The following is a 12,932-nucleotide window of genomic DNA, read 5'->3' as shown; positions in this document are numbered from 1 at the left end:
GAGTAGTTTCCTATTTTTATTATTCGCATGCAATATTGCAATCAAAATTTTTCTATAATTTAGTTTGTATAAAAATATTTTTAGACTTTAAATTTTATTTGAGATTTTGGAAAAAAAAATGATTGAAATCAGTAAAAACATCCATACATTTATTATAATACATTATATTTTAGCCTATGACACTTATATAAATATATAAATATGTATGTATATACAGCGGGCGGGTGTCCGTGGGCGGGCAAGTGCGCGCGGCTCCGCGCCGAGCGCCGCGTGCTGCAGTGTGCGCTAGCCAGAGCTGCTGACACCGCGCACAGGTACTGTACCGTATAGTGTATACTATAGCCTTACTTACATGTACGTATATATACGTAGCGGCTCGCTACATACAGCGACATCTACTGGGACCAGCGCGCAACCAACCACCGCGCGCACTGTGACGTCACAAGTCCTGAATCGCGCTATCGAAGTTTGCACTGCAACTGACTGTATATACAAGTTCCCGACTACAACAGTCGGGCAGCCTAGACCCACCAGGCATGATCACCTCGCCTGCTCGGAGGATCCTCCCTCTGTGTCGGAGGAACACGATCACCTCGTTCCTCCACAATACGTATACGTACTCGCACAATACAGGTGACACGTCACACACAACATTGTATCTTTAACCGACTTCAAAAAAAGGAGGAGGTTCTCAATACGCCTTTTTTTTAAATATTTGGAATACTATCAATTTACAAAAACGAGTATTTCATTTTATAATTTTTCGATGTTTCAGTACAAGTTACATTAATTGTTATTGTTTATTAATCCGATGACATTAGGAAACCGCTTGGAATTTATAATAAAACTAGCTGACCCGCGCAACTTCGCTTGCGTCACATAAGAGAGAATGGATCCCAATTTTCCCCGTTTTTGTAACACTTTTTACTCTTACTCTGCTCCTATTGGTCGTAGCGTGATGATATATAGCCTTCCTCGATAAATGGTCTATCTAACACTGAAAGAATTTTTCAAATCGGACCAGTAGTTCCTGAGATTAGCGCTTTCAAACAAACAAACAAACAAACAATCAAACAAACAAACAAACAAACTCTTCAGCTTTATAATATTATAGTATAGTATAGATGTGTGTATTAGAAATAATTATCACTCGTTCCAACGGTGAATAATACAACCTTTCAACACAATGTTTGAAGTCGCTAACCCGCGTTCAGCCAGCGTGATGGACTTAGATACCTAATCTCTCTCTCATCCCTCATCACTTGAAGAGACCACTTTTTTTTTTCGTGGTGAAATGCGTTACGCCTACCCTGTACCCTGGGTGGAGCGCAGGGTTATGTGAGACTCTCCCGCCAGAAGGCCGGGCACATACCACTAAAACCCCACGAATGCCTGCCGTTTCCGCCCATAGTCAGTTGCGCTCACCGATCTGACGACGATCTGTGGATGAAGCAACCGGTGGCGCGGTCATTCTTTAGATGGGTGACCGCATTGTGGTATTTGAGCTGGGCGTCTCCGTGCTTCGGAGCGCACGTAAAAAGTCGTTCCCGGTTGTTGTCTACTAAGATAACAGTCGTTAAGCCATGTCAAAGCCCTTTCGGGCGGCTTGAACAACTTTAACACTAGGTTGACCACTAACCATACGATAATAAGAAGACCGTTTCCGCGTGTGTGGCGTGCGACGGGATGACTGCTTGCGCTTAGATCCGCAAGTCGCACGCCACGAGGGAGGAAACCCCTGCCCAGCAGTGGGATAGTGACATATATTATACTAGCTGACCCGCGCAACTTCGCTTGCGCCCAATAAGAGAGAATGGGTGAAATTTTCCCCGTTTTTGTAACATTTTTTACTGGTACTCTGCTCCTTTTGGTCGTAGCGTGATGATATATAGCCTATGTCCTTTCTCGGGTATCGAAGTATCTCCATACCAAATTTCATGCAAATTGGTTCAGTATTTTAGGCGTGATTGAGTAGCAGACAGACAGACAGAGTTACTTTCGCATTTATAATATTAGTATGGATTGTGTTTCAGGCTGTACTGCGCGTGCGCGGTGCAGGAGTCGACGTCGGTGTCTCTGTGCTGCGCGCTGCGGGCCGCCGACCGCGCGCTCGAGACCTACGATGTGCTGCTGGCGCTGGCCGAGACACAGCACCACACCAGCACCGCCGAGGTATACCAGCTTTATATATTCACTAGCTGACCCGCGCAACTTCGCTTGCGTCACATAAGATAGAATTGGTCAACATTTTCCACGTTTTTGTAACATTTTTTACTGGTACTCTGCTCCTATTGGTCGTAGCGTGATGATATATAGCCTATAGCCTTCGTCGATAAATGGGCTATCTAACACTAAAAGAATTTTTCAAATCGGACCAGTAGTTCCGAAACAAACATACAAACTCTTCAGCTTTATAATATTCGTATAGATTTATTTACTAGCTTTTACCCGCGACTTCGTCCGCCACCTCAAATTTCCCACGAGTATGCGTCATTTTCCCGGGGTACAAAGATGTCTGTGTCCTTTCTCGGGTATCAAAATATCTCCATACCAAATTTCGTGCAAATTGGTTCAGTAGTTTAGGCGTGACGCGCTCACTGCTAGCCGTCGCCGCACCGACTGCTACACCGTTCTCGAGTACTGTCAACGGTGCCTTATTTTAGGGTGGTGTTGGAGCAGAGTCGTGATAGCTTAGACCTGTTCATTGTTAATGACAAGACGTATGTGTACATGTATGTATGTATGTGCGTGCAGCGCTCGGCGGCCGAGCTGGTGGCGGGGCAGCTGCTGGCGCGGCTGGACGCGGAGGCGGGCGGCGCGGCGCTGGGCGAGCCGCTGCTGTCGCCCGGGCCCTGGCTGCAGCACCACCACCAGGTGTCGTGCGCGGGCTGGTCGCTGGCCAGCGAGACCCGCCTGCGCGCGCACGCGGCGCGGCTCAAGGCCGACACCGTGGCGCTGCGCGGCACGCAGCCGCCGCCCAAGCTGTTCTCTTACCACGGTACGTGCTGAGTGTCGCTGATGTGTGCTACGAGTGCGTGTCACTGATGTGTGCTACGAGTGTGTGTCATGATGTGTGCTACGAACATGTGCTACGAGTGTGCGTCACTGATGTGTGCTACGAGTGTGTGTCATGATGTGTGCTACGAAGATGTGCTACGAGTGTGCGTCACTGATGTGTGCTACGAGTGTGTGTCATGATGTGTGCTACGAAGATGTGCTACGAGTGTGCGTCACTGATGTGTGCTACGAGTGTGTGTCATGATGTGTGCTACGAAGATGTGCTACGAGTGTGCGTCACTGATGTGTGCTACGAGTGTGTGTCATGATGTGTGCTACGAAGATGTGCTACGAGTGTGCGTCACTGATGTGTGCTACGAGTGTGTGTCATGATGTGTGCTACGAAGATGTGCTACGAGTGTGCGTCGCTGACGTGTGCTATGAAGATGTGCTACGAGTGTGTGTCACTGATGTGTGCTACGAAGATGTGCTACGTGTGTGTGTCACTGATGTGTGCTACGAGTGTGTGTCACTGATGTGTGCTACGAGTGTGTATCAATGATGTGTGCTACGAAGATGTGCTACGAGTGTGTGTCACTGATGTGTGCTACGAAGATGTGCTACGAGTGTGTGTCATTGATGTGTGCTACGAGTGTGTGTCACTGATGTGTGCTACGAGTGTGTGTCATTGATGTGTGCTACGAGTGTGTATCAATGATGTGTGCTACGAAGATGTGCTACGAGTGTGTGTCATTGATGTGTGCTACGAGTGTGTATCAATGATGTGTGCTACGAAGATGTGCTACGAGTGAGTGTCACTGATGTGTGCTACGAGTGTGTGTCACTGATGCGTGCTACGAAGATGTGCTACGAGTGTGTGTCACTGATGTGTGCTACGAAGATGTACTACGAGTGATGAATGAATGGTAAACAAGTGGTGAACGAATTATGAATCAGTGTCGAATGATCGATGAATGATGAACGGGTGACGAATGATTATGGATGAATATGAATAACGAGTCGAGTTTGAGTCAACAACAACAAAATTCTGATTAAGGATAAGTTCGTTACATTGTAATGTCACTATGTGATGTGCAGACATAGACGAGGCGGAGCTGCCGGCGCGCGGCGCGGGCTGCAGCGCCGCCGACATGGAGGCCGCCGTGGCGCTGCACGACGCGCTGCACACGCTACCCGCCGAACACAAGGTACGTGGACACTGTACCACACACTACACATACACAGATACACTCGCTATAACATCACTCTCATAGAGCGCTGGAGACGACCTGTGTGGCGCAGTGGCTTAGGTGGACGCCACGCTGCGGCGGTAAATCCTAGGTTTTTTCCTACACGGGAAAATTATTTGTGCGATCCACAAATTGTCGTTTCGGATCTGGTTGTACTTTGTGTCAGTTGTTTGTATGTTCGTAAAAGTACCGTGAGTTTGTTGCTAGCTCTTCTCATAAGGCTCTACTCCCTTTCCGAGTTAGTGGTAGATTCAGTAATTGTAACGACTATCATAAGTGTCAATATTTGACCTAAATTAATAAATGATTTGATTTTTTGATACCCGTGACACAAGAGCAATTCTTAGTGCGGGAGTTGTCTTTTTAAAAAAGATAAAATAATATGGTTATGTTTGCAGTAGATCCCTGCCCAACACTGGGACACTCATGCCCAGCAACAAGTGTCTGTGCCCACTAGTGGGACACAGATGCCCAGCAGTGGGACAACAACTAACGTGTACATATGTTACAGACCGGCAGCGGGTCCCGTCGCTCGCGCCGCAGCCGGCCGCGGCACTGGCTCGACGCGCACGCCTCGGAGACCGACCTCTAGACATATCTATATACTACACTTATATATTATATACATACATACATACTGACTTACTAATAAACGTACTGTAAGTACATATGTGACCTCGCCTATATACTTAATCACGCCTTCCTCTCACAGGGGTAGGCATAGCTGTATGACAACATGTATGTATGTGAATGAAGCAAGGGAAGTTTGTACCAAGTGACGTTCTCTGAAATCTACCTACTACTATGGGAAGAAGGTGTGATTTTATGTATGTTTGTATGTATGACGTCACACTGTATAACTAATCAGAGCTTATACTATGTTTATTAGTAAGATAGTATAATATGTATATGAACGTATGTCATTCTGTGTGTATGTACTTAATAAATTAGACTTATATACCATCATATTGGTCAGTGGTATTGTCACACTTTCAAGCTTCTGACTACTGTTAACGACTATCAAAGATATTCGACATTGACAGCCGGGAACCACAATTTAACGTGCCTTCCGAAACACGGAGGAACTCGATATGTTTAGGATGGTTACCCATCCACAGAACAACTTCGGCAAGCGTAGCTTAACCTCAGTGCGGCTGTTGTAAACTAAGCCAATTTCAATAAATAAATTATAATATTTCTAAGTTTCTCTACTATCTCAAAAACCATCGCTTAACTTATCAGATACAATTTTAACAGTTATTTTCATACATACTTATATAAGAGATAGTTTATCCAAGACTTATCTGTAACTCTTAAAAATGTTTCTAAATAACTTAGTACATACATACAGAATGTATATATGTATACTAGTGAATCGCCATAATAATGTTAAAGTTACATAATATATTATATAATGTACGTTACGTTTAGTATATAACTAAGTAACTAACACACACATACACACACACACACATGAATCTCACACAAATCGTATGTAATATGTGAAGATATGTACAAATTTAATTAAAAATTAAAATATTATTTCACTTTCAAATGTCACTTTGTAAGATCCGGGAATCAGTTTTATTTTTTATTTTTTTTTTGGGAAACGGTTCGTCAGTTTCAATGATTAGCTTTCCACAATATTAGGTATATTTTTGTACATATCTTCACACAATATCAATATAACACAATTTATCATATTATACTTTTACATACGTCCCCTAAAACAACATTCATTTAGTCTTTTACTAACTAACCAATAATAACTATTTCAGAGTTTCATTCAAATACTAAGTTTTAGTTTTACTATTTCCAAGTAAGTTTCGATTAGACTATCTAGTGAAAATTTGAGTTACGGCTATCATTTTATCTAACAGATTGCTAAAAGCTGTAATATAAGGGAACGTATGTAAAATCAGCATTTAAAGTGAAATATTTGCAAAAACTTTTAAATAATTAACAAGAGGCTAGTGTATTATACATTTTAATTAATTTCTAACATTAAGGCACAGTTTATTAGCTCACAGTTAAGTGTTAGTTAAGCTATCTTGAAGATAAAGTGACTATTACGAAAATCATTGCCATCATCAGTTTAGCCTTTCTTCCAACTATGTTGTAGTCAGCTTCCAGTCTCGCCGGATGCAGCTGAATACTAGTATTGTACATGCAGCGACTGTCTATCAGACCTACACAACACAGTTACCTGACTTATAACACGATACTAAGACTGCTTGTCACACTTTCAAGCTTCTGACTACTGATAACTTCTGTCACAGATCTTTGAAAATGACAGCCGAGACAATATAACGTGCCTTCCGAAGCACGGAGGAACTTGATATGTATAATACGGTCACCCATCCATAGAACAACCTCGGCAAACGTAGCTTAACCTCAGAGATTGATCCGTGCGTCTGTTGTTAACTAAGCCGCGAGCTCTTACTGACAAGCTATCTACCACTTACCTGGGAGTAGTTAAACTGGATCTTTTGTTAAAAATATCAGTATTTAGTTGTTAACTTCACTAGACGTGTCCCCCGGCTCTGCTTAGACGATAGTACAAATACGGCTGCACCGCTCACGATGCGACTCTCGCCGTTTAATAGACGATGTTGTACATTATGCTTGTTTCGATGTAAGACAAAGATTATATTGTATGTTTACGCGTGTGGGATGTTTGCCCAACTGTGGGGTTTACGCCAAGCTTGTAAAGTTTAGCCCAGCAATGTGGACTGATGATTAGTTGTGACTTAATCCTGTTTAAGTGACCTCTTGGACTTTTGCCCAAAACTGGGAATTATGCCCAGCTGTATTATTAAAGTCCAATTACTCAATTTTGCGTTGTTAGCCCAGTGTTAAATAGTTGGACTAATAATTTGCCCACTAGTGGGACATTTGCCCAGCAGCGGGATACTAACAGCACTTATTCTTACCCTTTTATCAGACAATTTGTCCAACAATGCACTTAACTCCAACATTTTTGATATTTGCCCAGCAGTGGGCTTGTGGACTAACATCTCCACGTGTAAACAACACCTAGTTATAAAGATCACATAAATATTAACAAGAGTTGTCATCAATCATAATATTTGTTAATTACACTATGTACTGCGATATATCGATACTGACTTAATACAAGAATCTCTCAAATTATCTTAGTTATATATGACTGCCTCCGTGGCGCAGTGGTTTAGGTCACCACGCCGCTACCATTGCGTCGAGGTCGTGGGTTCGATTCCCACACGGAACAATTATTTGTGCGATCCACAAATAATTGTTTCGTGTCTGGTTGTGCTTTGTGTCCGTTGTTTGTATGTTTGTAAAAGTCCCCGCGATACAAGAGCAGTTCTTAGTGCTGGAACTGTCTTTAAAAAAGAAGTTGAGGTTGATTTTAGGGTCCCGTATCCAAAAGATAAAACAGGACCCTATTATAAAGACTTCACTGTCTGTCTGTCAGCCGGCTGTATCTCATGAACCGTGATAGTTAGACAGTCGTTCACAGATTATGTATTTCTGTTGCCGATATAACAACAAATAAGTACTGAAAAATATAGTAAAATAAATATTTCAGGGGACTCCTATATTGAAAACTCGATTCATTTCCAGTATTTTATTGTTTTTTTGTCACTTTTAATCTCAAAATAAATTTCAATTCTTTATATAAAAGATCTGATAGTTAGATCGATATATCTCAATACATTGTTATAATAAATTATAAATAATGTATGTACTTAGTTATATGTCGCTTTATGAACGACGCCCCTCCCACGTTATATATTAACTAATACATAAAATATATTATATACAGCAGATATTCGTGATACTACTACATGTATGACAACATGTATGTATGTGAATGAAGCAAGGGAAGTTTGTAAGGATCGTACCAAGTGACGTTCTATACTCTCTGCCTACTCCTGTGGGAAAAGAGGTGAGATTTTATGTATGGTTTTAATTGTAATTTATCTGTAAACATAATAAAATTATAAGAAATCTTTGTAGTATGTAAAGCTTAGTTGTTTTTGGGATAATGTCTTGCATTTGATTTCCAGTCAGTACAAATATTTTTGTAATACATACTTATTTTGGTTACAAAGTTTGCATTTAAGTCCTTTGTTTGATTTTCCGACTAAAAGATTATTTTTGCTAAAATCTTAATTTTACAATAAAAGTAGTATTGTCACGAATATACGCTACCTAGTTATAGACCTCTTATATCTCTATCTCTCTCACTCTCTATAACATAAGCCATTGGTTGGAAAGAGAGGCAAACACTGCGTCGTGTTATATATCTGTCTCACTAATACACGTGGTGTGAGCTGTGATTAGTTATACATATATACAGTAATTGACTGTCAGTCAAATCAGCTACTCTTTATGAAATGTCCAAAACATATTTCAATATAGAAATACGACATAGTGACGTCACAGTTTCGTATTTTCGTTAATATATAAGTGTTTAATAAAATGTTTCAGTCTGTAATAATTACAATTTCAACATTATTTACGAAATGACATAGTCTGAGCATTTTAGATGAACCTTTTACGAGTACAAGATTAATATTTTTTGTTAGTTAACTAATATTGTAGCTGTATATAAATGAAGACAAAATACTTTATAACTAATCATAGCTTACACCACGTCTATAGTAAGATAGTATTAATGTTATATTGTACATATTCTATAACATATAGATATATAGATCTGTTATATAATTGTTTCAAATATTTACTGGTCTGATTTGATGTTTATTCAAATATTAGTTGGTTTTTATCCAAAATAAAATACAGAAAAACATTTTAAAGGAAATATCGTTATTGTGTTATATACGTTACGTTATGTTAACTTAACTAATTTTATAGTAGTTAAGTTACTAATATTCTTTTAAACGTAATTTATATTTACCTAATCTGATTATATACTGAAATTATTTCATAAAATTACAAGTTACTACCAAAATGCGACGATATTTTAGAAATAGCTATTGCAGTCCCACTGCTGGGTACATGTCTCTATGAGAGGTAGAGTACATCACAGTGATCAAGTGACACTGTACATTACTACAACAACTGTTTAAACAACTCACACTTGCACTAAGACACTATTATCGCAATTGGTAGTAACTTTAGATTCACAACTCTTGGATAAGTCACGGTTAACCTATCAGGAAATTTTCAGGTATCTCAGTCACAATCTTTAAAAGTCACTTTGCAATACATTGCTTTCTTTCTTAGATTATATTGTTTAACACGTTATATCAAAGCAGCAATGTACTGAATATTGACCATCAATTTAACGTACACTAGTTGTCAACTGAGGCAGAGATATCTTCCGGTTAGGCTAACTAACACTTATCAAGCGTTTTATAATAATGTATAATCTGTTGTTTCAGTGTATGTATAACCGTTATGTTTGAAGTGTATAAATGTATGTATGTACAGTGTATGGAGGTGTATGGAGTTAGAGGGAGGGCGCGAGCTGGTGCTAGACTTATTGATTAATTTAAATAAATATAATTATTACATTAACATGTGTGTTTTATTCATACATCTGGGATGAGGGTAGACATGACCCGCCTTCGCGGAAACACTACCATGAGTCGTCTTCATGTTACTCAAATAAGTTATCAAGTTACTAAAATAAGTTATCAAGTTACTAAATCAACTTAACATTTTCTGAAAATATCCAGACATGTTACTAAAATAAGTTATCAAGTTACTAAAATAAGTTATCAAGTTACTAAAATAATTTATCATGTTACAAAAGTTCCCTAACATTTTCTGAAAATATCCAGACATGTTACAAAAATAAGTTAGTAGTAGTAGTAGAAAATCTACCATGAGACTTCTTCATGCGACGAACAACTATCAAGAGACGTCTTTACCACGTCTTCATGTGAGGAAAAACTACCAAGAGACCGTCTTGAAGTGAGGAAAAACTACCAAGAGACGACTTCAGGTGAGGAAAAACTACCAAGAGACGACTTGAAGTGAGGAAAAACTACCATGAGACATCTTGAAGTGAGGAAAAACTACCATGAGACCGTCTTCAAGTGAGGAAAAACTACCAAGAGGCGCCTTGAAGTGAGGAAAAACTACCATGAGACGTCTTCAAGTGAGGAAAAACTACCATGAGACCGTCTTCAAGTGAGGAAAAACTACCATGAGACGTCTTGAAGTTAGGAAAAACTACCATGAGACGTCTTCAAGTGAGGAAAAACTACCAAGAGACCGTCTTCAGGTGAGGAAAAACTACCATGAGACCGTCTTGAAGTGAGGAAAAACTACCATGAGACGTCTTGAAGTGAGGAAAAACTACCATGAGGCCGTCTTCAAGTGAGGAAAAACTACCATGAGACCGTCTTCAAGTGAGGAAAAACTACCAAGAGACATCTTGATGTGAGGAAAAACTACCATGAGACCGTCTTCAAGTGAGGAAAAACTACCATGAGACGTCTTGAAGTTAGGAAAAACTACCAAGAGACCGTCTTCAAGTGAGGAAAAACTACCATGAGACATCTTGATGTGAGGAAAAACTACCATGAGACGTCTTGAAGCGAGGAAAAACTACCAAGAGACATCTTGATGTGAGGAAAAACTACCAAGAGACCGTCTTCAGGTGAGGAAAAACTACCATGAGACATCTTGAAGTGAGGAAAAACTACTATGAGACGTCTTGATGTGAGGAAAAACTACCAAGAGACCGTCTTCAAGTGAGGAAAAACTACCAAGAGACATCTTGATGTGAGGAAAAACTACCAAGAGACCGTCTTCAGGTGAGGAAAAACTACCAAGAGACGACTTCAGGTGAGGAAAAACTACCAAGAGACCGTCTTCAGGTGAGGAAAAACTACCATGAGACGTCTTGATGTGAGGAAAAACTACCAAGAGACGACTTCAGGTGAGGAAAAACTACCAAGAGACCGTCTTCAAGTGAGGAAAAACTACCATGAGACATCTTGATGTGAGGAAAAACTACCATGAGACGTCTTGAAGTTAGGAAAAACTACCAAGAGACCGTCTTCAAGTGAGGAAAAACTACCATGAGACCGTCTTCAAGTGAGGAAAAACTACCATGAGACGTCTTGAAGTGAGGAAAAACTACCAAGAGACATCTTGATGTGAGGAAAAACTACCAAGAGACGACTTGAAGTGAGGAAAAACTACCAAGAGACGACTTCAGGTGAGGAAAAACTACCAAGAGACCGTCTTCAGGTGAGGAAAAACTACCAAGAGACCGTCTTCAAGTGAGGAAAAACTACCATGAGACATCTTGATGTGAGGAAAAACTACCATGAGACGTCTTGAAGTTAGGAAAAACTACCAAGAGACCGTCTTCAAGTGAGGAAAAACTACCATGAGACATCTTGATGTGAGGAAAAACTACCATGAGACGTCTTGAAGCGAGGAAAAACTACCAAGAGACATCTTGATGTGAGGAAAAACTACCAAGAGACCGTCTTCAGGTGAGGAAAAACTACCAAGAGACGACTTCAGGTGAGGAAAAACTACCAAGAGACCGTCTTCAAGTGAGGAAAAACTACCATGAGACATCTTGATGTGAGGAAAAACTACCATGAGACGTCTTGAAGTTAGGAAAAACTACCAAGAGACGTCTTCATGAGAGGAAAAACTACCAAGAGACCGTCTTCAAGTGAGGAAAAACTACCATGAGACGTCTTGAACTGAGGAAAAACTACAATGAGACGTCTTGAAGTGAGGGAAAATTACCATGAGACATCTTGAAGTGAGGAAAAGCTACCATGAGACGTCTTGAAGTGAGGAAAAACTACCATGAAACGTCTTCAAGTGAGGAAAAACTACCATGAGACGTCTTGAACTGAGGAAAAACTACAATGAGACGTCTTGAAGTGAGGAAAAACTACCATGAGACGTCTTGAAGTTAGGAAAAACTACCATGAGACGTCTTGAAGTTAGGAAAAACTACCATGAGACGTCTTCATCACGACTTCAACTTTGGCAATCTCATCATATTTGAGTATGTAGTCCCTAGTGTCCTGTTCATATTCTATGCCCATTTGAGATAGTCTATCTTGTAAAGTGGTGATTTTAGCCTTTAAGGCTGCCTGTCCACCGAAGCGGAGCGAGGCTGCGGTGCGGAGAAACGGAGAAATATTAACCAATCGGAGAGAACCACTCACGAGGAGAGGAGATTTTGTGCACTCTTATTGGTTAGTATTCATCCGTTTCTCCGCACCGCAGCCTCGCTCCGCTTCGGTGGACAGGCAGCCTTAGTCCAGAGTGTGCTTTTCATACAACACCTTGGTTGAAATCAATTGTTCGCTACAGGTGTCTAATTCTACTAGCAAATCCCTACGTTCTGTCATTAATTTATTGTTATTATTTTTCAATAATTTAATTTTATTGTACCTACTGAGATTAAATTCTATCTTTTTTATCAACCTACAAACTTTTGAATTCCTTTTAAGTTTGTTATGGCTCCTAGTCTTAAGTAAAAGATTTCTTGAGCGTTTCAAACCTATCAATGACTGATGACCAGAGCCTACTAGCTCAGAGTAGAGATTATGAGTATTGCCACTATCATATAACTGGATTGTATGCTCTAAGGAAACTATCTTAATGTGAGCTTCAAGTAAGTAATACGGCCCAAGGACCACAGATAGGTGTCATTACAGCTGCTGAAGGAGTTAACTTCCTCTTGAA

General features: G+C 40.3%; 1 protein-coding gene across 4 annotated transcripts in view; it reads left to right on the top strand.

Annotated features, from left to right (window-relative positions):
• LOC142985430 (uncharacterized) overlaps positions 1 to 9,776 on the top strand; it is a 33,819-nt gene extending 24,043 nt beyond the window's left edge. For all 4 annotated transcript variants that reach the window (XM_076133600.1, XM_076133601.1, XM_076133602.1 and 1 more), the window contains exons 9-13: positions 218 to 314; positions 2,034 to 2,172; positions 2,755 to 2,998; positions 4,096 to 4,205; positions 4,759 to 9,776. In XM_076133600.1, the coding sequence (XP_075989715.1) occupies positions 218 to 314; positions 2,034 to 2,172; positions 2,755 to 2,998; positions 4,096 to 4,205; positions 4,759 to 4,839 (671 nt within the window). In that variant the 3' untranslated portion in view covers positions 4,840 to 9,776. The remainder of the gene's footprint in view (positions 1 to 217; positions 315 to 2,033; positions 2,173 to 2,754; positions 2,999 to 4,095; positions 4,206 to 4,758) is intronic.
• Positions 9,777 to 12,932: the final 3,156 nt, after the last annotated feature.

The sequence above is a fragment of the Anticarsia gemmatalis genome, chromosome 30 (genome assembly GCF_050436995.1).
Source record: "Anticarsia gemmatalis isolate Benzon Research Colony breed Stoneville strain chromosome 30, ilAntGemm2 primary, whole genome shotgun sequence".
NCBI lineage: Eukaryota > Metazoa > Arthropoda > Insecta > Lepidoptera > Erebidae > Anticarsia > Anticarsia gemmatalis.
The sequence above is the reverse complement of the archived record's forward strand: the minus strand, read 5'-3'. Positions and strand labels throughout refer to the sequence as shown.